The sequence below is a fragment of the Colias philodice genome, chromosome 16, assembly GCF_061535455.1.
Source record: "Colias philodice isolate Cphi_HAF_F1 chromosome 16, ilColPhil1 Martin Lab GWU primary, whole genome shotgun sequence".
NCBI classification, from domain to species: Eukaryota; Metazoa; Arthropoda; class Insecta; order Lepidoptera; family Pieridae; genus Colias; species Colias philodice.
The window spans coordinates 9,546,138-9,573,939 of NC_143101.1; the positions used below are offsets into that span (position 1 = coordinate 9,546,138).

At 35.0% G+C, this 27,802-nt stretch overlaps 5 protein-coding genes across 5 annotated transcripts in view; 2 read left to right on the forward strand and 3 right to left on the reverse strand.

Moving 5' to 3' along the window:
• Positions 1-8,262, forward strand: part of Mcr (macroglobulin complement-related) — a 30,945-nt gene extending 22,683 nt beyond the window's left edge. The window contains exons 29-33 of the mRNA XM_089704791.1: positions 498-659; positions 3,242-3,435; positions 4,129-4,303; positions 5,582-5,687; positions 6,096-8,262. Of these exons, the coding sequence (XP_089560917.1) occupies positions 498-659; positions 3,242-3,435; positions 4,129-4,303; positions 5,582-5,687; positions 6,096-6,298 (840 nt within the window). The 3' untranslated portion in view covers positions 6,299-8,262. The remainder of the gene's footprint in view (positions 1-497; positions 660-3,241; positions 3,436-4,128; positions 4,304-5,581; positions 5,688-6,095) is intronic.
• Positions 916-2,389, reverse strand: LOC149481913 (uncharacterized). Its single transcript, XM_089705103.1, has 4 exons — positions 1,901-2,389; positions 1,428-1,499; positions 1,260-1,346; positions 916-1,136 (listed from the first exon to the last, which is right to left on the reverse strand). Exons 1-4 carry the CDS (start codon positions 2,277-2,279, stop codon positions 916-918), a joined length of 759 nt encoding a protein of 252 aa, XP_089561229.1. The 5' UTR covers positions 2,280-2,389.
• Positions 8,263-9,638: 1,376 nt separating the features above from the next.
• Positions 9,639-14,243, reverse strand: LOC149481914 (uncharacterized). Its single transcript, XM_089705313.1, has 3 exons — positions 14,156-14,243; positions 13,433-13,657; positions 9,639-13,243 (listed from the first exon to the last, which is right to left on the reverse strand). Exons 1-3 carry the CDS (start codon positions 14,241-14,243, stop codon positions 9,639-9,641), a joined length of 3,918 nt encoding a protein of 1,305 aa, XP_089561439.1.
• Positions 14,244-15,631: 1,388 nt separating this feature from the next.
• Positions 15,632-16,467, reverse strand: EMC7 (ER membrane protein complex subunit 7). The gene has a single exon (XM_089705111.1). The coding sequence runs from the start codon at positions 16,370-16,372 to the stop codon at positions 15,704-15,706; it is 669 nt and encodes a 222-aa protein (XP_089561237.1). The 5' UTR covers positions 16,373-16,467; the 3' UTR covers positions 15,632-15,703.
• A 1,231-nt stretch (positions 16,468-17,698) lies between these two features.
• LOC149481916 (beta-hexosaminidase subunit beta-like) lies at positions 17,699-26,685 on the forward strand. The gene is made up of 10 exons (XM_089705072.1): positions 17,699-17,990; positions 20,466-20,682; positions 21,703-21,812; positions 22,059-22,267; positions 22,540-22,652; positions 22,986-23,187; positions 23,457-23,583; positions 23,973-24,056; positions 26,018-26,220; positions 26,444-26,685. The coding sequence occupies exons 1-10, from the start codon at positions 17,802-17,804 to the stop codon at positions 26,625-26,627; spliced, it is 1,638 nt and encodes a 545-aa protein (XP_089561198.1). The 5' UTR covers positions 17,699-17,801; the 3' UTR covers positions 26,628-26,685.
• Positions 26,686-27,802: the final 1,117 nt, after the last annotated feature.

The following is a 27,802-nucleotide window of genomic DNA, read 5'->3' on the forward strand; positions in this document are numbered from 1 at the left end:
AAATAAATGTCACAAAGATTTCTTATGAAACTTTATTTACTCGATAGTGCTTAACTTTATGACTGGAGTAAGATTTTAATAAAATGACTCGTTTTTGAATACTTAAATAATTAAGTATTCAAGTTTTTGGGATAACCCAAAAACTTTTTTTTCTTTCTGCGCGTTGAGAGTAAAATTTCAAGGTCGCGTCATGGCAATACGTCATCGAGTAAGGCGACGATTTTGGTATCATCGATTCTCGCCAAGGAAGTAACACTTCTGACATACGCTCGGCAAACGCGCTCTTTTTTTGAAGTGAAAACTTCTTAAGCGGCGTTGAGCACTTTTTCTGTAATGGGTATAAAATCTTAAACTCGCGTCAGGACACGTGACCTGATCGAAAAAGCGTAAAACGGATGGATATCAAACATGCTCAACGTTAATAATCAAGTTTTCACTTCTGCCGGCACTCCCGGAGTGCAACCCGTCTTTTTTTTAATTATATTTCATCCGTACAGGACACGTACATAGCTCTGCGCGCGCTGATCGAGTACACGAACCGCAAGCGGCTGCGCGACGTGAGCGCGCTCAGCGTGAGCGTGGACGCGGTCGCGCTCAACGGCTCCACGCGCTCGCTGCGGGTGGACAACCACAACCTGGCCGTCATGCAGAGCATTGAGGTGCGTACCCAGCGTGGCGTGGCGTGGCGTGAGCGTGAGCGTGGCGTGGCGTGAGCGCGCTCAGCGTGAGTGTGGACGAGATTATTTTTAATTTGCAACAGGCGACGCGTCCATAAATGACGCCTCTTATTTCTTATGTATTAAAAAAAAAAACAACGAATGTCAACGTCATTTTACACCAGTAAAATAAGAACGGATTAATAAATTAGTTTAAAACAAATTAAAAAATGCTATATCCAAATAAAAAGCACTTGCTTCATGTTTTCTCTAAATCTTTCTTTAATAACTGTATTTTTAAAAGAAGTTGTTGTTTTTCCAATTCGAATAAAGCAACTTTATGCTTTAGCTCTTGTTCTAAAAGCTTTCGTTGTATTATTTTCTGGTGTAGTTCTTCTGTTTTTATTTTGATTTGAATCTTTGCTATTTCGTGTTTTTCTTCGGCTAATTTATCGAAAGGCATTTCTTCTTTTGATTTACCTGCAACACATAGAAAATATTTAATCGCATATAAAAACAATTCTTTTAAAATCAACGCCTCAACAATGTTTATTCTTAATCTTCTTCAGTACAATTTTAATTATACAAGTGTTTATAACTTACTTCGAAATATTGGTATCCTTTCTGCACATAGTTTCTTTTTGGGAGGTTCGCTTTCCTCTTTTTGTATTATATTATCTCTAAATGACTCTGCAAATCAAAAGAAAAATAAGTAATGTGTAATTTTACATAAATCAAAATGTGCATAAATAAAAATATAATTTGTCAAACCATTAGTTAGAACATTAGGAACATCGCTTTCTTCCTCATCAGGCACCCGGTTTGTAACAATATGGGAAGTACCTGTAAATTAAAGGCCGTTATTTTTAAAGATTTTTTAAAGCATTAAAATATTTTTAATTGTTTAAAAAATTCCAAAGAACAGAAAAAATTCGACTATAGTCACCAGTTCTTATAAGGTAAGTACCTATTCGTAAAAAACCAAAGACTTTCAATCAATCTATATATATAAAACTCAAAGGTGACTGATATAGTGATCTATCAACGCACAGCCCAAACCACTGGACGTATCGGGCTGAAATTTGGCATGCAGGTAGATGTTAGGATGTAGGCATCCGCTAAGAAAGGATTTCCCGAAATTCCTGCGGGAACGGGGAAAAACGGGGATGCACGTACAAAGTCGTGGGCGGAAGCTAGTATAAAATAATATTCTAAGGTACAAAATTTAAAGTCGTGTCACCTACTTGGTAGACCCGAATCGGAGTCAAACTGACTTTCATTGCTATCAACAGAAAGGCGCATAATTTCTTTCACTTTCTCTTCTGCAATCGTAAGTCTTTTAGTTTTTCCTTCACTTTTATAGAACTCGGCTATCTTTTTCCTAGTGTCCCTTTTTATAGCTTCATACTTAATTTTTAAATGTTTGTGGTCACGAAAAACAGAATTAGTTACACTGTTGAATGCCTTTTCGATGCCTTTCCAAGCTTTTTCTTTCTCTTGCCAAGTACTGGCGTCGCTTCTTTTACTCTCAATAATATCTCTTCTTGCTTCGATTAACGATAGCAGGAGGTGCGTTTCGTCTTGCGAGAAATTTGTGCTTCTTTCGCGTTTCTGCTTTTCCATTTTATTCGAAGACAACTTTACAGTTCATGTAAAATTACGTACAAAACAAAAACAACAAATCCGCCTAATCACCAATAATTTAGAAACAAACTTTTTAGTAATTATGCTTTTAATAATGTTTGAATTCACAAAAATAAACGTATTATTAATAAAATACATAAAAGCGAGGTTAGCGTCTCAACAACTATTAAGTGACTGATATTTTTATCAACCGGATACGTTATCAGCGAGTATAAAAGTCGCTGACACAAAAACACCTTATCAGAAGCCCATATCTGTTACATAGCGGTAAATAACAGATAACTATCTGAAACTTCATAATATTATGTCACACGTTAAACCTTTACTTATTATTAAATGTTCGTTTTATACTGTATTATAAATAAATCAAATAATCTAGCAGAAAAAAGAAAATAACACCGTAATATTGATTTCTATATATATGTATGTATTTTACACGTGGTGCAGAAAAAAATTTAATACGAAGAAACGGCTTTGACTTGTAACTATTCATTTTATATTAATATTATTTTTTATATATTACCTATAATATAACTTAAACGTTCTGGTAACAAAAACATATGGTCGTGTTTTTGTAACAGGTCCCTGGAGCACCACGAATAATAACTGGTGTTGGTATGCGTTGATACAAATTGTTATATTATTAATTTGGGTATTAGATTATGGTCATGTCCTTGCGTTTAGTTTGTGTGCTTGTAAATTATCTTAGAGGCATGAAGATCGATGAAGGTTGAGGCACGAGAAATCAAAGGACATTATGATAGGCTGTTACTTCGCATTTCTCATTACGTAAAAAAATATTGTGAATGTACAGGTTCTAGAAGTCTGGGGGATCATAAACATCACAGCCCGTTACTTCCGCCCGGCACTTGTTATATTTTATTCTAAATTCTTAACATTACATTTTATACTTTCCATCTAAAACATTATTTATCCCCCAGATCCCGGAAGCGTGGGGCACAGTGAAGGTAACGGCCCGCGGCGCCGGTTACGCCATACTCCAGATGGCGGTGCAGTACAACGTGGACGCGGCGCGGTTCCAAACGGCGCCGCCCGCGCGGGCGTTCGACCTGCGGACACGGGCGCACTACCACGGGAGGAATCAGTCGCATATCGACTATCAGACTTGTGCTAGGTGAGTGCTAATCATTTTTTTTTTTGAAGTGAAAACTTCTTTAGCGGCGTTGAGCACTTTTTCTGTAATGGGTATAAAATCTTAAACTCGCGTCAGGACACGTGACCTGATCGAAAAAGCGGAAGACGGATACCATTCCAAAATATCAAACATGCTCAACGTTAATAATCAAGTTTTCACTTCTGCCGGCACTCCCGGAGTGCAACCCGTCTTTTTTTTTGGTCAATTTTCACACACGGCACGATCTGATCCCATACTAAGCTTTCGCTTGTGTTATGGAAACCAGATGGCTGATAAACATACATATATATATAATTTTAAACAAATACTTATATAGATAATTAACACCCAGACACATAGCAAAGATCTATGTTCATCACACAAATATTTGCCCCGGGTGGGGATCGCACCCACGACCTCTGGCTTTGAAGGCAGGGCCACTACCAACCAAGCCAACCGGCCAGTCGAGTTAAATCTTCACTAATAATTCAAGTTAAATCTACACTAGTATTATAAAGAGGAAAGATTTCATTGTTTGTTTGTTTAAATTGAATAGGCTGTGAAACTACTGGACCGATTTAAGAAATTCTTTTACTATTAGAGTCCTACATTATCCGTAATAACTAATAAACATAGGCTATATTTTATGATGTTTTTATCCCGAATCCCGATTAAAAAAATCCCCTCTTCCAGCTGGACGCTGATCTCCGAGTCCCCCCGGTCAGGCCAAGCGGTGCTGGAAGTGGGCGTGCCCACGGGCTACTTGGTGCAGCAACAACGCCTCGACTCGTACGTGCTGGCGCGGAAGGTGCCGCACTTGCAGCGGGCCAAGTACACGCCCACCAAACTAGTGTTCTATTTTGATTATGTGAGTATACGCGGGTGAAAATAATAATAAAAGAAGCTAAAAAATACGCTTTAGGGCTGATTTTTCAATCCTTGCTTAAAACTTATTCGTCGAATAATGTATAAAACTACCATTTTAAAAACGTATTCTAATTGCCCGTATTTGGCAGTTTACGTGACATTTTAATATTATCGTGTAATAGTTTATTCAACGAATAAATTTTAACCAAGGATTGGAAAATTAGCCCTTAATAAGATAAATGAAATTATTGTATTGTCATTGATCTTTCAATTGTACACAGTTTGAAATAAATCATACAAATGAACATATAATATACATATACGTGAAGCTTATAAAATGTGTTTAAAAAATTAGGAATCATAGAAACTTCCGATTAAAGTGAAATTTCGTGCATCGTCTCTCGAAAATGAAAACGTCGTTTCATACGAATTATTTCAGATTTATTACGAACATAGTAGAAGCTGAATTTGATATTTTTGGTTTTATGGCATTGAAATGCTTTATAGTCCGGGATACATCGCCCATTTTTGCAAGTGATTACTATCAAGCTAATTTTTCGTGAGTAGCTTTATTTTGATGAGATGCCCAATAATTTCATGTTCAAAACTCTCGATTGTGGTAGTTACCAGAGGAAACAAGGATAAAATATTTTGATTTGATGGTTCTCAAATATTAATTACTAACTGAATGTTTTTTTTTGTTCAATCTCAAGATAATTATCTAAATTATTCGAAAAAATATTTGTCCTACAAAATCTATGGTTTGATCAAAGAGTCCCCCTTTCCAATGTGTATCGATAACGAAGTCATCATAAATGATTACTAACTAGCTGATTTTTTTATTTTCACTTATTTAATACTTATATAATTCAACAGACATATTGTCCTACAAATTGCGTAGTAAATATTTGAGAACCGTCAAATCAAAAATTTTCATCCTTGTTACCTCTGTAAGCTACCACAATCGAGAGTTTCGTACATGAAATTATTGGGCATCTCATCAAAATAAAGCTACTCACGAAAAATTAGCTTGATAGTAATCACTTGCAAAAATGGGCGATGTATCCCGGACTATTATAATTTATATTTAATATAAATTTATGAACAATAGAAAAAAAAAATCGATCACGAAGCGGGAGTCAGGCGTCCGCCCCGGATTGGCGTGAAAGGATGCGGGTTCGAGTCCCGCCTCGTGATCGAATTTTTTCTTCTGTTTATAAATTTACAGTAGAAGTTCTCAAAATGTTTTAATCAATAACACTATATATTTTTACAACAGTTGGAGCAAGAGACGACGTGCGTGAACTTCACACTGGAACGTTGGCACCCGGTGGCCAACATGTCGCGGTATCTCGCGATACGAGTCTACGATTATTACGCACCGGGTATGGATATTTTTATTATTTTACTTTTGCATTTCGACTATTTTATGACATATAGACAATCTTCGTGTAAATAAAATATATTCTTGAGAAATTCGTTACATATTTTGAACAAACTTCGTGATAATCAAATTCAAACTCACTTGACAAAAAAGTTATTTTTAAAATACAGACAGATATTAGTTTTTATTTGTACAGTGTAAATAGAGCACTTTTGTATTATTTATGACCTTCTTTTTTTTTAAATAACCGCCAACATTATTAATTTTCGAGTTTTATGCATATTAATTAAGAGAATAGATAGAAATAGTCTCTGTGAAAAGTATCCTAGCAGAAAAACGTTTATCGGGTCAGCAATTTACAAGTATCTTTACAAGTATAACTTATATTATACCTATAATATAATTCCAGAACGATTCAACGAGACAATCTTCGACGCACTACCAACCTATTTACTGAACATTTGCGAGGTCTGCGGCTCGTCCCAGTGCCCGTACTGCGCGGTGTACAACGCGGCTCGCGTCGCATTCGCTTCGCTTTCGCTTCTCGCGCTGTGCGTGCTCGCGAGCGTGCTGGCGGGAGGGCAAAGGGTGTACGATTTTGTACGGTGGTGATTTTGATGAAATTTAGTATATTTGTGTTTTCTTTCAGGTGTAGAGTGGTTCAGTTTGATGAAATGTTAGAAGGAATAACTGAATAGTTTAAAAATTAAAAGTCTAGAAAAAAAAATGAAAACAAATATTTGAAGAATTGACAAGAATTGTTTGCAAAAAATACGTATATTTATACGTCCTGAACTGGGTAACTAAAATAATATGTAAAAGAAAGAAGAATTGGTTCCAAAAAATACCTACCTATTTTTTTATACTTACGTCACAAATTTGACGTCTATGTAAAATAAAGTTTAATCCTAATGAATCACTCTGTATACTGAATCTTAATTTTGTTACTGTATTAATATCGTCGTCCTGTACATTTCTTGTACGTCTATGTGACTATTTAGTGCATTTATTATAATATGACACTAATTAATTAATAAAAGGCGTGATCGTTTGCAAGTTAATCATAACAAATTATTTATAATTACATCTAATAAAAGAAGTTATTTTGGCTCTCTAAAAATTTATACCACGACATGCCAAAAACGTGAAAATCTTATAAAAGTAAAAGACAATAAATTTAAAAAGACATTCAAATTATGGAACCTAAAACAATAATTAAAAAGCATATCATATTTTAATGAAATGTGCAATTTTCAAATATATAAGACATCTTTTCAGGTTGTATATTTAAAGTTACACGATACTATGTAATGAAAAGTTATTTAATAACATAATGAAGTTATATGCGTTTTGTAGATAATTATGTATCTATCATTTCAATAACCACCGGTTAGATTATATTTATATGTATTTTTTGTTATATTTTACTTCAACAGTGAACAAAATTTCTTTTAATTTTGAAGAACATAAGTAGAAAAATCTCCATTCCAATTTAGTGTTAGTATTATAAAGAGGTGTTCACTTAGCGTAAGATTAAAACATTTGTAATATAATTTCTCTACGAAATAAACATGCCTGTGTATATAACGTTATGTTTTGTTGCAAGATTTTGTAACAAAATTGCGCTTTTACCAAATCATTTCGCTTTTTAAAGAAATCTGTTTTCGTTTTTTACAATTTTGCATTTTATTTCTTTACTAAACAGGTGCTTTTTGAATGCGCGATACAATTTGAGACTTGCTTACGAATGCCTAATTATATAAAAGACTAATTTACAATTATTTTTACAACTTTATAAGTCTTATTATATTGCTGCATACAGAAAAATGATAAGTATATCATAGCATGAAATGCAACCTTGCCCTTAAGTCTTAAAAGGCAAAGTGCATCCACACTTTATGTATATAATATTAAGCGTAGTTATTATAAGTTTTACATAAGAAACATATTTTTTAAATTTACCCATTTGTACACGATTAAAAGCACATGTCAATAAATTTGCCTTATTAATTTAAAATTGGATGACACTTAGATTTATATTTTAGATATATGAAGACAAAATTGTAAGCCAATTGTAATTTTGTATGAGAAAAATTATTTTTACACTAAAAATAGATTTATTCGTAGAATACTTATATTTTCCAAGTATGTACAAATAAAAACCCGTCCAGACATTAAATTAACAGCAAAATTCTGTTTAAAATACAGTCTAAATATGTATAAATCGTTGTTTAACATTTTTATTTTATTTTATAGAGTGCAAAGATATTTTGTTGCATGATCGTACTATAGTATAATAACTATACAAGTATTGATTCTATGGCACCTCATCCAATATACATATTTACTCTTTAAATACTCCCTTTTTCCTTTTACTAAGCAGCTAATATATGATTATAATATCGACGCAGATATGTATAGGATTCTTTTTTAATTATTTTTCACAAATGTATTAACTATACTCTATGTTTCTATGTAATAAAGAATATCTATATGGAGTTTCACATAATATTGTGTTTATGTATATTAAAATTTTTAAAGAAAGAAAATTATATAAAAAAGAAATTTAGTACAAATAAATTTTACAGAAATAAAATTATGTATCTAAGTATAATAATATTAAATTTTTAAAACTTGATGTCTAAAAATGAATAATATCTTTTAGAATATTTTTTTTCCTAAGTACAAGTTATTATTTTCATGACTACTATTCTTATTATCACAAATTATTTTACATAATATTATATGAAATTCTATACAGTGATACCTATTGTATATTGCGAACGGTTTTTTTTTAACATAAGCTTAAGACAGAACTAAGTGTGAAGAGTAATTAATTTATATCAATACAAATATTTACCTGCCTCTGATTTAATTGTACCTTACCTTATTCTCTATAATAAAATATATAAAGAATAGCGATCATTGCTATAAGTACCAGTGTATTGAATCTTATATAGTAACAATATGCATGTTACTTAATTTTTTCCGTCCAAATTTACCAATGACTGATTTTTCTTTGTATTTGAGAATGTGTGTAATATTTTATGATTTGTAATGTAACATTTGTAGGAGTGAAATCTCTGAGTAAAGATTTATTTTTAATAAAGAGTTCGAAAAATTATGTTTGTTTTCTTTGTTATTACCTACCTATCCTATCCTATTAAATCCATTTATTCCATCCATTAAATTGTCTTATATTCAGTACCATACATCAGTCAAAGTATATTTTTTTTACTGAGATGAATTAATTAATTATTATATTAAGAGCTAACAAAACGAGTTTGAGAATTATTCAAAATTAGGTTTTCCTATTATCAACAACTGCAGCTCGGGCTGAAAATACCTAGGAAAATTATGCACATTCGATGTTCGGTAGTCCCCTGTTTCCTCCTCCAATACTGAACCATCTGAACCGATTTAATTACTTTTTTCATAATTTAGTAGAGAAAAGTATTAGGCTATGTTCCTACGTTTTGCTTTTTTATATAATGTTTCAAACTATTGCAATCAGATACACCAATTATTACTGTGTAATGTCGAGAATATTATCAAATTATTGCTCATATTATATATTGTGTAAGTTTATTTTATTTTATCTGATGCCTATATTCCATGCTTACTTCACATTTTCTAAAGATGGTTTTCATTTTATTTTACAAATTGGACAAATATAGAAAGATGTAGTTATTACTTACTGATGTTCTTTTAATTCTGTTCATATATCAATGATTAATATTCTACATAGTATTAACAGTTGTAGCGGGATTGAAGGAGTTTTTAGGTATATTTGGGAATTATAATGAAGAGCTCAGGTTAGGTCGACACGTCTTTTAATATGAATAAAAATCTTACAAAAAAAGTATCAAACATGCTGAACATGAAATTTGTTTTTAAAAAATTGTAAGGCGCAAAAGTTTAGAACATGCTCCCCGCGTTGAAAGGTACTCTTTCAAGATCCATCAGCAACCTCAGGAAGTGGACATATTCTGGAGAAGGAACGCCGAAGCACGCCGGTGGACGTCCTCACATCAGCAACTCGATTGATTCCATCAGAGCCTGGATGCACAGCTACAATCCTCCCAAGTCTCCACTTTAAGGGCGGCAAGTTCTCCTCCTTTATTACGACGAGAGTGTCAATCTTTAGTGGATTTTGATCCTTTTGCCATTTAGTGCGGTGCTGAAGCTGCGAGATATACTCCTTGGACCACCTTGCCCAAAAATGCTGTCGCAACTGCTCAATTCGCTGATGACGAGAGAGATGATTGGCGGAGTGTTGTTTGAAATCAGGTGATGGTAGTGATGTTAATGGACGTCCAATTAAAAAATGACCAGGTGTGAGTGGCATCAGGTCTTCCGGGTCTGACGAAAGTGGAGTGAGTGGCCTTGAATTTAGAATCGCCTCTATTTGAACTAAGGTGGAATTCAATTCCTCGTATGTAAGATTACAAAGTCCCAACACTCTAACTAAATGAAATTTAGTGGATTTTACGCCTGCCTCCCAAAGTCCCCCAAAATGTGGTGAGTAAGCTGGAATGAAATGAAAATTGATACCTTCATCAGCCAGATTGTCAGTAAACGAATTGCAATTACCTTTTAAGAATTTTGAAAGCTCATTATAAGCGCCGACAAACGAGGTCCCATTATCCGAATAAATGTTAAGTGGTTTTCCTCTTCGTGACATAAAACGTTTAATAGCGAGTAAATAATTATTGCTCGTTAAGTCACCAACCAGTTCAAGATGCACGGCCTTCGTACTGAAGCACACAAAAAGCACAATATACACCTTAACGACCCTACAACCTCGCCCTTGACGGCTGACAGCAGAAAGAGGTCCAGCGTAATCTACTCCTACATTTTCAAACGGAAAACTGGGTTTTATACGATTGGGGGGTAAATTACCCATCAGAGGGGACAATGTGTTACCTTTGATCCGCACACAACGTACACATTTACGGAAGGTAGCCTTTGCTAAACGTTGGCCACCAAGAGGCCAATAATTTTCTCTGATTGAATACAATAACAGTTGGGGTCCTGCATGTAACAAACGCTTATGCTCATGTTCGAAAAGTAGCTTGGAAAATCGATGAGCGGACTGTATGATTGCTGGATGCTTCTTTTCGTATGAAAACTCAGAATTGTCCAAGCGACCTCCAACTCTCATAATGTTATTATGGTCCATGAAAACATGAAATTTATGTAACGCACTCTTCCGAGGCAATGATTTATTATGTAACAATAAGTCATATTCCTTTAATGATTCCCTTTGAGATAATTTTATGACTAAGTTTAATCCCTCCTTTAATTCTTCCTCACTAAGCGAGCTTGCAATAATTGTCTGCTTTTTGCAAGCTTTGATAAATCTCAACACATAGGCTGCGGTATGCTTAAGTTTGTTGAAGTTCGAGAAACGGTTGAAATCAATTAACTTATTTTCTTCAGACGTTTGACAAACTACTGCATTGAATGATCTTTCAGAGCGAGTCTCCGGTAAGTCGATTTTATTTATTTTATCTTTATTCTGACAGGGCCAACAAGATGGGTCCTTTTGCAGAAAGCGAGGCCCTAACCACCATCCTTCAAGAGAAAGAAGGGAATTTATACTGACACCTCGAGAAATCAAATCTGCGGGGTTCTCATCAGTTGGTACATGTCTCCAGGTACAGTTTCCTGTTTTCTCCAAGATCTCAGCGACACGGTTTCGTACAAAAGGTTGCAACTTACTGGGCATCATTCTCAACCATCCGAGAACAATGGTGGAATCAGTCCAGAAAGTGACGCTGTGAACTTTGACACGTAAGGAACTCAGAGCTTTTTCATAGATACGTGAAGCAACTAAGGCCCCACAGAGCTCTAGTCGAGGAATTGTGGTCGGTTTTATCGGAGCTACACGGCTTTTTGCCATCAACAGTCGCACCAAGATCTCACCTTTGACATTGCCACTTCTCACATACAAACAAGCTCCATACGCCCTTTCGGACGCGTCAGAGAAGATATGAAACTCGACCCACTCATAAAGCTCGCAAATAACATGTCGCGGCACGCGGATATGATTTAAATTATTTATTGTGAGAAGAATTTCATTCCATGATCTCTGAACGTCAGATGGTAATGGATCATCCCATCCTAATTTGTGCAACCACAATTGCTGCATTAACATTTTCATGTTTATGATGCAGGGTGACAGAAGTCCCAAAGGGTCAAAAATCTGTGAAATAACAGACAATAAATCACGTTTTGTGTTGCCTCCTCTAATCGATGAACTAATCGGAAAAGTGAGCTCGTCGCTATTGGTTTGCCAATTCAGTCCTAAGGTCTTACTTGACTCAGTGGAACCAATGTTCAAATCAACTGGAGACTGAATTGATTCTGACGCAAAACACGAAAGATTCGACTTCCACTTTCGTAGTGGCATGCAAGCTGATGCCAACTCCGCTGTAACTTGCTCACGAATTTTACGCACTTCTTCAATAGAATCACCGCCTGTAAGCAGGTCATCTACGTAAAAATCGTGAATGATTATCTCCTTAACCTTCTCATCTTTGCATTCAAGGCCGATTTGCTTCAGGCATCTTGTTGCTAAGTATGGAGCACTTGCTGTTCCATACGTGACAGTATTTAACTTATTAACAGTCAAAGGCTCTGTTAAGTCAAATCGCCAAATGATTTGTTGGAGATGTCTAAAATCGGGATGTACCATCACCTGGCGGTACATTTTCTCAACATCTGCGGCTATAATAATTTTATGTTGCCGAAATCGCAAAAGAATAGAAAGCAAGTCATCCTGAACTGTGGGTCCCACCATCTGTATGTCGTTGAGACTTATGCCAGTTGTAGTGGGACTGCTTGCGTTGAACACAGCACGCAGTTTCGTGGTTGTACTGCTTTCTCTTAAAACGCCATGATGTGGGATAAAATTATTGACGTGACTAGGGTCCACTGAATCACATTTGGTCATGTGGCCCATGGATTCGTACTCAGCCATGAATGATTTGTACAATGTACGTAAATTTGGATTATTCTCCAAGCGGCGCTCCAAAGACAAAAAACAGCGTTTTGCTTTCATGAACGAGTCGCCAAGTACTTGTGGAGATTCCTTTAAAGGTATTTTGACGCAAAACCGGCCGTCTTCCAGACGAGTGGTATTGTTTATAAAATGATCCTCGCATAACCTCTCCTCGGGGGAATAATTTGATAACGGTGACTGAACTTCTTCTAATTGCCAAAAGCGACTGAGATCGAATTGGCTGTCACTGCTATCAATGAGGTTGTCATTATACATCGGACTCACCATGCTAAAGTTGCACATTAATCTTTGGGATCTTGAATGGGTACTGGCACCTATAGGGCCTGACACTAACCAACCCAATCTCGTCTCACAAAGAATTGGTTTCCCTTCACCCAGAGTAATCTTTTGTGACCCTAAAATATCCCAGAAAACATCAGCTCCTATGATTAAGTCGACTTCGGCAGGCGAACTGAAGTGGGGGTCTGCCAGGCAGATTTCTGAAGGGATGTTCAAGTTTGACAAATCAACTTGTTGAGAGGGCACATTATCTGTGATGGAAGGTAAAATAAAACACTTAATGTTTAATGAATAATTTTCATTCAATGATTTAATTGAAAGGCTGCACATTGCAGAGATTTGTGATGAGTTCATATTAATACCCATGATGGATTTATTTATTTTAGTGATGGGTAAACCCAAACAATCGTGTAACCTTTGTGTCATAAGGCAAGATGTACTTCCGCTGTCTAAGATTGCACGCGCTATGTGTTCTTTATTTTGCGAATCATAGACCTTAATCAGTGCAGTTGAGAGAAGAACATCACCAACACCTTCATTGCACGACAAAACTCTCGCTGACAGAGTAACTGAGTCACCGCTCGCTGCGGGCGTTGGAGGCTGGCCCACAGTGGATGCGTTATTACCGGGACGTACATTAGATTGTGATAAACTATTATTGTTACCTTTCTGAGATTTAAAGTCGTTAATATGTATTAAGGTATTGTGTTTCTTTTTACACACTCTGCACCCTGCTTTCTTGCACCGATTAGCAAAATGCCCAGGACTTAAACAATTAAAACATATTTTGAATGAAGGTAATAAATCAAGACGGTCAATATTACTTAAAGATAAAAATTGTGGACAATTGCTGAGTAAATGACCACTGTTGCATTTAGGACATGAATTAGACCCTGAAGATTCAATAGACACCATAGATTTGATTTTAGAATTTCCCTTTGATTGTTGATTTGACTGATTTTGATTTCCGGTATTTCGTGATAATTCTAATGTCTCAATTAAATCTGCATGATTGCGTAAGAATGATTCAAATGTAATAAAGTCAATTTTAATGTCTTTATCCAACCTACCTTTAAACTCTTCCCATTCACGGAATGTTTTTGAATCTAGTTTCTGAACAAAAATATAAATTAATAATGTATCCCAGTGCTGGACATCCTCACCAAGTGACTCCAAAGCTCTTAAATTTTTATTGATCTGGTCTATTAATCGCTTTAATGCTGCAGAATTTTCTTTTGTGACAGGTTCCATGTTGAATAACGCAGAAACATGATTGTGTATTAATAATCGTTTGTTATCGAACCTGTCGCAAAGTAACTGCCACGCAACATTATAATTTTTAGCGGAGAACTCGATCGACTTAATAACTATGGCCGCGGAACCCTCTAATGACGATCTGAGATAGTGAAACTTATTAATATCGTCAATGTCACTATTATCATGTACTAAGGCCGCGAACGTATCATGAAATTCAAGCCATGTTTCATATGAGCCGCTAAATTTAGGTAATTGAATGGTTGGTAACTTAACGACGTGATTAGAATGACTGTGGTTTGATGGGCATTTGGAATCATCTTTTTTATTAAACTGATCAATTAACATCTGAGCATGAGACATAGCATTGAAATAATGGGACTCAAAATCCGTTCTTTCCTTTAACTGAGACTGCATATCATCAGACTCACATTCCAATGCAAGTTGAATGTCATCGAACCTACCATACATTGATTTCATTTTAGTTAACCGCAATTGCAATTCGCTTACCGTCGGGGGATCCAGTGACTCGGCATCAATTTTATGTACATAAGAAGAAAACGAAGTTAACTGACCCTTGTAACTGGCACGTATCTTTATGGGATCCTTTCTTGGAGACATTTTGGTAGGCAGACGCAAACTCCACTATGTAGTGAAGAGAGTGATGGGTTTAAATTACACAATTATAATCCGAAAACGATAGTTCCAAGCAAAATTCCACCTTTCAGACAATGCGGCTGAGTGTGATGTTCCGCCAACTCCACCGATAGGTATAATTCCTTCCGTAATCGTCTCTTTATAAACCAGGCGGCGGCGTAGATCCGGCGTAGATCCAGGACCATGTAGCGGGATTGAAGGAGTTTTTAGGTATATTTGGGAATTATAATGAAGAGCTCAGGTTAGGTCGACACGTCTTTTAATATGAATAAAAATCTTACAAAAAAAGTATCAAACATGCTGAACATGAAATTTGTTTTTAAAAAATTGTAAGGCGCAAAGGTTTAGAACAACAGTGTATTTATAATTAACCCATTGAGCCCCAAGCGGCCCGATCGGTCCCAGACACAATAGATTTTCTATTGTGTCTGTGGTTCCGGGGCCTGAGTTACTAATGAAAGTCATGTTAGTTACAACACTTATACTTCATCAGACATCAATGACTCAATACATTTTTAGATTCACCTCCTTAGATTACGATAATTCATAATTTAGGTTCTAGCGAAGAAAGCCAGGCAGGTAACTTTTTTATCAGTCATGTACTATTTATAACAAGCAAGAATTGATTATTTATCTCATTGTGACATTGCAAGTTACAAAATATTAGTAAGAAATATATTGCACATCAAAAAGGGGTAACAAACTTTTGTTTGCAAGAAAACACATAATAATTTAAATAATTTATTGTATATAGTTATTCCTATATAGTTTAACACAAATTTGACTAAATAATAACACTCCTATTGTCTCTTCTTAATTTGTTTTGCTTTAGAAGTGGACGCTTTAGCACCACCATTGAATAATGATGTGATCATCTCGGACATCTCTGGAAGTTCAGACATTTTAGCCATATTGCTAATTTGCTTCAAGTCCTCTTTTGTTTCTGGGTCATTCATCATTTTGGGTAAAATCATGATGAGCAGTAATGGGAGCACCATCATAATAACCATCGGGTTGAACAAGAAGTCTGTCAACCTCCATTGTTCTCTTACTTGGAAATATCTGAACTTGGTGAATGCCTTCATTTTGAGAGGATAAGGAACTTGTATTACCTGCGATGTTTGGATATAGTTAACTTTACGTGCTCTAAATTTGCCTTTGGAATTAATTTCTACGCGTACAGGCTCGTACATATAGTCTGGATTCGCAATCTCAACCACGTATGACCCAGAAGGAACATTGTGTATACTAAAGGAGCCGTCGTTTTTAATAAATCCAATGTATTCACCACCGTTTACGTGTATTCTTGTATCTACTTGCCAATTACTCGTATCTTGTTCTTCTGGTGGAAACACTCGGCCTTCGATGACATATCTACCAACACCAACTTCGTCTTCCATGGAATTTACTGCGTATGATACATTTGCAAAAAGCAACAGCGTTACGGTCGAAATAAATATTCGTAACATTGTTTTGTTAATTTCACGTGATGATAATGAAAATCTGATTTGAGACGATCGAATCACACAAATATTGTAAACTTTTTTATCATTGATTCATTAATGTCACTGTCATAATGATGTATGTCAATTAATGTCAATAGTCGTAGACAGTCAATAGTGAATAGTCACTTATTCCTTTTTTTTGGTAGACTACAAGCCTTTTGGTTCCATTTATTCGGATTATAAAATATCCTATTTAAAATAACTAATTTTGTAGGATTGCTCGGCGACTCAAACTCGATGCTCTTTTTTGTGTCCTCACACGAAAAAGATTCCATGGCTCAAGCATTAACCATTATCAATGAAACTGAAGCGACACATAGAGTTTTATTAAATCGTTACCTTTCCGCAAACCAAGCATCCTAAGATGTTCTATCTTACTACTATTATAAAGGCGAAAGTTTGTATGGATGTGTGGATGTGTGGATGTATGGATGTATGGATGTATGGATGTATGGATGTTTGTTACTCTTTCACGTAAAAACTACTGAACCGATTACAATGAAATTTAGCACACATATAGAGGGTAACTTGGATTAACACATAGGATAGGTTTTATCCCGGAAATCCCACGGGAACGGGAACTATGCGGGTTTTCCTTTGAAAATGCGGGCGAAGCCGCGGGCGGAAATCTAGTAAGTAATAAATAACTTTTATTTGTTCGTCTGCTAGGCTTTCACCGTTCAACCCATACCGCCGTTCTATAACTTACCTAAATCTGTCCAATGCCTATATTATCATAAATAAATAATATTATACCTACTTTGATAATAGTTATTTTTTACATAATTCTTAAGTTAACGTAACTTTACGTGACTCTGTTTCACCCGCAGGCGAACCCTAAACCCATTTCTTTAGCATTATTACCATTATTTTAAATTTTGGCACATATTAAAGCTTCATCACTGCAGAGTATCATCAAAATCCGTTCAGTGATTTTTGTGTGAAAAAGTAACAAATAATTAACGTAACTACTAATCAATATCCTGTTAGTAGGATTGAAAATTATTTTGGTTTAATACCTGGTATTTGGTAAATTATTCCAGATTATAAGTACACGTAGGAAAATCTTGTGGTATCAATAAAAGAACTTTACTTAATAAATTAAATTGTATTTTGCAATAAATTCTCATTATAAACCACCTATTTTTGTCACCTGATCGAGTCTCTGATAGCCTGTCTGCTATCAAAAGCAAAATTTCTAAAGTTCTCAAAGTTTTCCAGAATCGCAATCCGAAAGGTTATCAAACCTTACGAAATCAATGAAGATTCAGAGCAATATTGATAACATGTATATCTTCGCATATACAAACAGCGCCGTAAGAGAAAATGGCCAGTGTAATTCAAGCTGCGTATCGGGTCACTACAGATTAACGTGAATAAAATAATTACCTATATGGATATTTCGCACAAAATGATACAGACTTTTCTATTTTTCGCGTGCCTCGGCCTCGGGGCCGGGATGTCGGTTGTGAACCCGGGCCCCAAGTTCCCCCCCACTAAGGGAGAAGTGTGGCCCAAACCCCAAGAAGAAGCTAAAGAAATTAAGTACTATTCATTCAACCCTTCGCATTTTAGTGTTAAGGTATGTATCGAATACGAATATTTATTACCCGGTGTTTAAATGGAATATCATTTAGCTATACAATTGATTTTTTTACAATAAATAGTATTACTATCATTGATTGATGACTTAACCTGTAACAATTATTCTATTTTCATTGCAGTTATGATTGATCTAGTATGCGATTTGTGATTTAAAAAAATTATATGCTTGGCGCAATTATCGATTAGGTACCGGCTGAGTGCTCACTTTCCTTGATGATTGTTTGTTAGGTTTGTTTAGACGGATCATAAAGTATTGTAAACAATATTTTATAAATAATCAATGCTGATTCAGGTTTTTCATTGATGATGCACTAAAATAGTTGCATTAATCATGTCGATAGTGATAGTTTTGCAAATGCAATGCGAATGCGCGGAAGTAGTGAAAGTACATACACCTAGGACAGAACAACCTAGGAGATAGACACCGATATGGCACAAGGAACAGAAATAAAATTGAAATGCCATTTTACCGGTTAGCTAAAGTTAAAAATTCATTTATGGGCCAAGGTATACTTTTTTACAACAGAATTCCTCATAGTATTAAAGAGTTTAGTAGTGTTAAATTTAAAAATTATGTAAAAAACGTATTAGTTCAGAGAGCGTATTACCGCATTAAGGAATATATGGAAGATAAAAACCCATGGAGGGTTGTCGCGTAAAAACCACAGGACAGTTCTTTGTCATAATATTATGATAATATATATACGTACAGTTACTTACATATTTTGTAAAATTAAAATTGTAATACTGAAATGATTTAAAAGAGCAACTATGGAGTTTCTTGCCGATTCTTCTCCATAGACCTACTGCTTTCCGAATCGGTGGTAAATTTTAAAAATATGTATCTTGACGTTTCAAAAGTGCTTCTCGAAGAAGTCTAATTGAATAAATAAATGTTTGAGTTTGAGTTTGAAGGCAGAAATTTTAGAAACCTTTCAGCATTCCAAAAATATTTTTAGTTATATTCAAAAACTTCTTGTGCCTTAAAAACTAGGATATTGACCTATATCAGTATTATTTATATTCTACTAATCAGCTTTTACCCGCATTTCGCTCATATGGTAGTTATATCTACGCGGGTGAAAAAAATAACAACTGCAGGGCATATTATATGAGAATCGCAAAATGTGTTGGTAAGCGCATAACTCGAGAACGGCTGAACCGATTTCGATAATTCTTTTTTTATTATATTCCTTGAAGTACGAGGATGGTTCTTATGTAGAGAAAACGTAAATATGTACCACGGGCGAAGCCGGAGCGGACCGCTAGTTTAGAATAAAAATCATTATATCTGTTTAAGAACCTAATGGAACTGAATAAAATTGTTTACACAATACACATTATTTTCTCCCGAAGTTCAAAGAGCAAAAATAATTTGGAAAATCCAAAAGTGCACGCCTCATAATTTTTTTTTTAATAAATATTTATTAATTATTATTTTTGTTTATTTAATAACAATTAAACCACATCGAATCAGACCCTGAAAAATGAAAGGGTTCTATTCCTGAGCATACTCAAGCGTAAGAGAAAAAAAAAGACTCGATTAGTAAAGTATTTCGGTCGCTATCGTGTTAACAAGAAAAAGGATCCGCACATACAGACACACGGACGTCCAAGACAGAACTTTTTTAAACTGTTTTTTAACTAGTTTAAATAACAAAAATGACATCAAAAATATCATGAACGTTAAAAATAGTGTTTTTTCTTAATATGTGTGTGTATGTATTATCTTACAAGTGCAATGTATGATACATAAAGACATTTTAAGTTCGAAATTTCAGATGTTTTGCGCGAAGTGACAGTAGTACCCACCTCAACGCTTCGCTTATGAGGCGTGCAATATTTGTAAAATCGATATGATTAAAATGCAGAGATAGTTAGGTACCTACGTATATCTTTTAGGTAAAAATTACTGTTTTTTCTAGATTATTATTAATTTATCAATTTAAACCATTATTCTGATATTATATTAACCGGGTACTTAGTTAGTTAGTGTGATTATAGGTACATTTTTCTTAATCTTGTCCTATTCTGGTACCTGCTTATATCAATCCTCTCATCCTTTGTTTCCAATCGGTCCTAGGTATATTACTTGCTCTGTGAATCGGTCAATCGAAGTGTTTGATCACATAAATAAATATTTATATATTTACATTAACTACAATAGTGTTGAGTGTTATCACTTATCACAGTATGCAACAATAAATCAATGTAAACAATTTACTGTAATATTGAACGACATTCGTTAAAAAAATCCCCGTTACTTGCATTGTTTCCATACCATATCGCTTTCGGCTTTTCCTAAATCCTTAATCACTAAAATGTGTTTGAGATAATAAACGTAGGGCGTAGGCGTATGCGCAAAAATTATTTATCTTCCAATATAGGTACATATATTTTTTTATGACCGATTAAACGATATGATCCATAACATGACTAAATCATCCCACAGGTCATAGGACACAAGTGTGCGATCCTCACAAACGCGATAGAGAGATATTCATTCGTGGTCAAACACAAGATAGGCTCAACCCTGTCCCGTCGCGAGAGACGCAAGCGCAGGAACGGGCGGTCACACGATGAGAACTACCGGGGTCGGCTGCAGGAGCTCGAGGTGGACCTCACGTCACCTTGCGAGGAATACCCACATGTGGATATGGATGAGAGCTGTGAGTACATTGAACCCAAAAAAAAAAGCGCAATTTGTAGCCAATTTTTTACTGGTAAATCCTGAAGCAAGTAGCTTACCATATAAAAGTCATGAATATTAAATATGCATTATGTAGCGATTTTAGATTTGAAGTTATGTACCTATACTAACTTTCTCGGTCGTGAATCTCTGGGAGCAGTATAAGCATTCTGAAAATGATAAAGTTTACATATTTAGACTTTATTTTTTCGTTAATTAATAATGATATTAAAAAAATAAGTGCTATGTATTCACAAATACGCACATATTTAAAAAAATCTTGTCTATACATAAAAAAGTATTATCATATCGGTATGCATCGGAAAATCCTGGGTTGCATTATCAGTGCAATGTAGGTAATGTAATAATGGTATTTAAATAGAAACACAATTCATAATATGTAGGCCTAATGTTTTACGGTAATCGTTATCTATGTATAATGTAGAAATATTTATTTATTTACATATTCCTCGTTGTACCAAAACTAAACACAGATTACATAATATTTGCCATTTCTTTCCCTTGATTGCGAATGCAAATAAGTTGTATGATGGAGACCAAAGCAAAATTTCTAATGTTTTATTTGGGAAAAAATAATAAGGAATAAGGAGATTGGAATTAAAAAGTTGCCTAGAATATCAAGACTGATTCAATTCTGTTGTAGATTTCACTCAGATTGTATCGGATTTCTTCTCCATTGAACTATGACAACTTACGAAAAGAAAGTACAATATATTGTGTATAATTTCCCACAAGCAATACTAAACTATAAATCATTTGTTTAACTGTCCCATTTCTTATAAATTTCCAGTTAAGGCGAACATAGCATGGCATAGCTGAATTTTTTATACATACGACTGATATTTGTATTTTTGGCAATACGCAAATAAACGAAAGTAGGGTCCATTTTGCAAAATATAGAAGAATCTATGAAAGAATGACACTGAATCTGGCCTATAAATTTAAGAATTTACTTTATATGCATTAATGATTATTCCAGATAACCTGAATGTGTCTGCAACTGCAGCATTACGGAGCCCGTCTATCTGGGGAATTATTAGAGGCCTCGAGACATTTTCACATCTATTCTATCTTTCTGACGATCGAAATGTAAGCATACATGATTATGATCACAACACAGTCCTATATTATATCACCAGATTCACGACTTATTTACTTACATTTAATGGATTTTAATGCAGTGCAGCGGCGACTATACAAATTTCGTACAAATTTATGGCAATACCTGTAACATAAAAAGAGTCAAATAGGCTCTTTCGACATAATTTAGACAAGGATTTTCTTAATATTTTAATAACAACTGTGAAAATAAATCTTATTCGCCCTTCTCTTCAGGAACTACGCGTCAACAAAACGCAAATCATCGACTACCCGCAGTACTCCCACCGGGGTCTGCTCCTGGACACATCGCGGCACTACATCTCAGTGGCGAACATCTTGAAGACGCTCGACGCGATGGCGATGAACAAAATGAACGTGTTCCACTGGCACATCGTGGATGATCAGAGCTTCCCGTACCAGAGCGAACGGTTCCCGGAGTTGAGGTAAAATAAAAAAATGGTGTGCGTTTTTTTTCTTTAAGGTTGATAATTGATATATAATATTGCTTTCTTCCGCTATTGGACGGCACACGATTCCCATGTATTTTCTTTCGTGTAGGTAGCATAATTTCATCGAGAAGCATATTTTGTTAATTCTTAAAAGGCGGCGCTTCTCAATCTATTTGAATTTTCGATTGATTTTTGATCCGGCGACTACATCTTAAGCTATCCCGGATATTGCTTATTTGATTTGAATGTTTTAATAAAAATTTCAGTCAACAAGGCGCTTACGATCCATCTATGGTTTACACAAAGGACGACATAAAAATAATTGTTGATTACGCAAGAGACCGGGCGATTCGCGTCATTCCTGAATTTGATGTACCTGGTAATTTTATATTATGAATATTTTTAACGATACCGATAGATTGTATCATTCGTTATAGTCTGATCACTGATGTTTGGTTCTCTTTCATGCAATAATGATTTTCTACAGCTTAAACAGTCATGTCCTGAACCTATATTTTACTTTTGTACCCATTTACCGAAAAATATCTGACACAAATACCTAATGCATGTTCTCTCGGTAAAGTTTACCTTCATTTATAATTGGAAAGAAAAATATTTTTCCAGTTATTTTAGAGCCTTCTATGACTTATTTTTATCGTTATTCTTCATATCATCAGCATTTTCAGCGGTTACATTATTCTCTCATTTTCAGGACACACACGGTCATGGGGTAACGCATACCCGAGTGTGCTCACGGAATGCTATCGAATGGACAAAGTGATTGGCCTGGGTCCCATGAACCCAACCAAGAACATCACGTATAAACTACTCCGGGATCTGTTCCAGGAGGTGCAGACCTGGTTCCCTGATAAATACTTCCACATTGGCGGTGATGAAGTGGAATTGGATTGCTGGTACGTTAAAAATTCTCGTCTTTACTGGACATTTTTCTTTGGCTCTCAATATATTATGATGAAAAATAACATACAACTGAAAGAAATTGTGTCGTTTATATTCTTCCTTTTTGTACACTTTTGTTACTTCGATAAGTAAAATAAACACAAGATGGAAAAAGCGTTACTTAAATTAATAATTCTTTAACTACAATATACATTTTTCACAATATGTAATTTTAAACGTGTAAGTCCACTTTTAAATATATGCATAAAAAAACGATTTACAGGAGATCGAACCCCGAACTCCGCGACTACATGAACAAGAACAACCTCACCGTGCCAGAGTTGCACGGCATCTTCATGTCCAACGCGATACCATTGCTAGCTAATGACTCGGAAGTCGTCGTTTGGCAGGTAATTACCCTTCTATAAAAAGACTTTAGTTTTTTTTAAAAGCATGAATGCAAAAATATGTTTAAATTAAGATAACAATTGAAGACTTACAATGTGACTTACAACTACCCGCATTTTTGGCTTCCTTTTCTACTTTCTTGTTTTACATCAACATTAATCTTGTTTGTGCAAGGAATTGAATTTATAAATTGTCATGAAAAGCACAGCAAACAACGCAAACTACCTTCAGCACAAGCCACGATTATATCACGATTGCATCCGCATTCATATCAAAATACAAGAAAACTTAATAGCTACTAATAAAACTACGAATAACTCACCTACAATAATTAAATTATTAATAATATTGAATACACGAAATTATGATTAAATTATATTTATCTAAACAGGAAGTATTCGACGAACACGTTCCTCTATCCAAAGAAACGCTTGTGCAAGTCTGGAAGGGAAGTTGGATTAGCGAAATGGTCACGGTAAGATTCTATTACATCATTAATACTGATCTATAATCAACTACTCTGCCGAAGTAGTAAGCACGGACTAGATATTGCATGGCAATTGGCATCGCATCGCAATTTACGATAATAAAAGTAAAAGCAAAGCGTTAGTGAGGATATTATAAAAAAAGAATTTGCATCACCTTTAGAGCGTTTTCACATTATCCGATCCGATATCGGATATCGGACGCCGATAGCCGATATCCGATATCGGATACAATTTTCCCTTTCACATTGTCCGATAAAATCCTTCCGATATCATCATGAGTGTTGCCAGAAATTTTTAGAGAAAACTAAACTAAATTGCCAGTTGATAAAAAAGGTATAATTAAAGAAAATTCAAATGAGATGATAGATCATAGTTGTACATACATTAAAAATAACTACTTAAAAAAAACAACTTCAAAAAAAGAAAAGTAAAATGTAAGAAAGATTTGATATTTAATTACTGTATATTATTTAGATGTGCTATTTACTAAATAGTTTTGAATTTTGATATATCGGTCATTTGTATAGTACCTATATGTTAACACATTATAAATTAAATAAATTTATATCAATACCTACTACAACCTAGTATTAGTTAATAGTTTTAGTAATACATATTATGTATCAGTAAATACCTTTCAAAATCTATTAAATGTATTTTTAACAAGACGTGCCTAGTCATTTAGTCATTTTTTCACTATATACATTTATAAAAGTTCATGTAGTACCTATGATAAATTTATTAAGTGATACAATCTTTGTTTACATTTTCTATTCTTTTTCTTATTACACTATAAATAATATTGTCACCCGTTCAAATATATATTTTATAATATGATTGTTGTAATTTCCTGTAAGTAAAGATACATAAATTATTTTATTGTCATAAGCAATTATTTTAGTATTAAGAGTTTTCAAATATTCTTTGTTGTTAATTCAAAATAAAAATAAAATCGGTGTGAAATCTCCTCCTTTTTTTGAAGTCGGTTAAAATCAAAGCACTCAATGATAACAATAGGTACCTACAATAAACAGCACAACCACAGAGCACAACCAACATCCGAGTAGGAGGAAGAGCGAGGCAGAATGAGTTAAAATAAAGATGATAGACACCAATATTTTCGAAGATAGATATTTGAATTTAAGAACGCAATATATTTTTGTTTACTTCAGTTCAGCCAATTGCCGTATATTTTAATACGGTAATTAAAATAGCTGCCGTATAAATCGTATTTTTAATGCCTTTATATACTTAAATGTGTGTTTTCTTAATAAAAAAAGGTTTCTTTTAATAGAAAGGATTTTAGGTTAAAGCAAGGAATTTTTTTAAAGATTTAGCGCCATATAAGACTGAAAATACACAAACTAGTGCTTTTTTGCTGTTGGTATACTGCCTTTTCGAAAATTGAGTTGGCAACACTGAACATTATCGTCCGATAGCTCACGGGCATATCGGTGTCGGCTCCGATATCCGATATCGGATCGGACAATGTGAAAGACAGGTACATATTTCATACATTTTACTTCCCTCCGATATCGGATATCGGCTATCGGCTTCCGATATCCGATATCGGATCGGATAATGTGAAAACGCTCTTACAGTTTCAGTTCAATCAAAATAAGTAAAATATAGCCAACATGCGCTTAAAATGCGCAGGTATTTTTGTCTTATAGGAAGAAAGTAGAAATGGCTTTAAAAAAAACAATACCTATAGGTACACATTATGTACCTAGCGAACGAAACAGTCCGAGCACGTGTTTGAAATTTGAATGTTGCCAGTTGCTACTTTTTTGTACTTATATGTTTAATTTCATACATTTTATGGAAACTTAATAATAAGATAAAAAAAATATTCTACACTATATTCCTTCTAGAAATTAATAATTTCATCAACACATACAGATAAAAATAATATATCAGCACAGATAAAATTTAATTGTTAATCCAGGTGCTCACTGCGGGACATCGTTTGATCTTCTCGTCCACCTGGTATTTGGATGCACTGGGCAGCGGCTGGACGGACTACTACTGGGCTGACCCTCGCCAGATGGTGTATGATGTAACGTACAACAGGACGCTGCTTGAGAACATTGTTGGCGGCGAAGCGTGCATGTGGGGCGAGATGGTAGACGATAGGAATGTAATGAGCAGGTAAACTTGACCGCAACTAATATTTAGATATATTTTTACAAAAATATATAATATCTACTGAATCGAATTCAATTATTCCGCGCTTTGAACAACTAATATAGCAAACGCGATTATGAGCACATTAAGACAACTATTCATCAAACGGACATACAGTTAATTTATCTTTATAATATTTATTTTGTATGTGATGTTTTTCGAGATGTACGAATTTAATCTATTACAGGGTATGGCCAAGAGCAAGTGCAGTAGCTGAGCGGCTGTGGAGCGCTAACACAATCGGCAGGCGGTCTGTCTTTGACACGATACCAGCAGAAGTTTATCACCGCATGGAAGAACACACCTGCAGGATGATTCGACGAGGCATTGATGCCCAACCACCCACTGGACCTGGCTTTTGTGTTGCTTAAGTTCTTAAGATATTATTTGTTATAAGTGTTTGATGCTCAAATAAATAAATTAAATTAGCGTATGATTGTTTTATTTCTGTTATACCTAATTCTTAGCTTTAAATGGCTACATTTTCATAAATTTATAGAAATATTTAAAATAATTAACAATATCTGTTTATTTTAAACATGTCTTGTTATTAAGCGAAAAACCTTAACTTACTGATGAACATGTGAAAGTAACTTACTGACTTCCCGTATTACTGTTCTATGCTCACTGAAGTTTCTGATGAACAGCTGATGAACATGTGAAAGTTTGTAACAATGCATGGATGTCTTATTCTTTCGCGTAGAAACTAATGAAGAAAACATACCTATTTTGCCCGTGGTTTCGTCCACGAGAGAAAAATCTAGTAACATTATGAATCAGCGATGTGAATATAAATTTGAATTGGTCACAGAGAATTGGTTATTTCACGGGCTGTGAAGGCATACTTATTTAACGGTAATATATTTTTATTAAATTATCACTAATACTGATATAATCGAATCTGACTCGGATGGGCAGCGTTCGGGAAGTTACATAACATCTTTTCGTCCAAAATCCCTCAGTGCCTGAAGACCAAAGTCTTCGAGCAATGTGTGTTGCCGGTGATGACATACGGTACAGAAACGTGGTCTCTAACCCTGGGCCTTGTGCACAAACTCAGCGTCGCTCAACGTGCTATGGAAAGGGCTATGCTCGGAGTTTCCCTACGAGATCAAATCAGAAATGAGGAGATCCGTAGGAGAACCGGTGTCACCGACATAGCTCGCCGGATTAGCACGCTGAAGTGGCAATGGGCTGGGCACATAGCCCGCAGAAACGATGGCCGTTGGGGCAGAAAGGTTCTCGAATGGAGACCACGTACTGGACGACGGAGCGTGGGACGTCCACCCACAAGATGGACAGACGACCTGCCGAGTGGCAGGGAGCCGCTGGATGCAGGCCGCCGGTGACCGGGCGAGGTGGAAAACCCTGAGGGAGGCCTTTGTCCAGCAGTGGACGTCCCACGGCTGACACGACGACGACGACGACGACTGATATAATCAATATATCATTATTATTGTGATTATTATATTGATAATTTATTAAAAATTCTATCCAGTATAATGATCACAGATATTTAAAAAATATCAGAACATTGCAACACTGG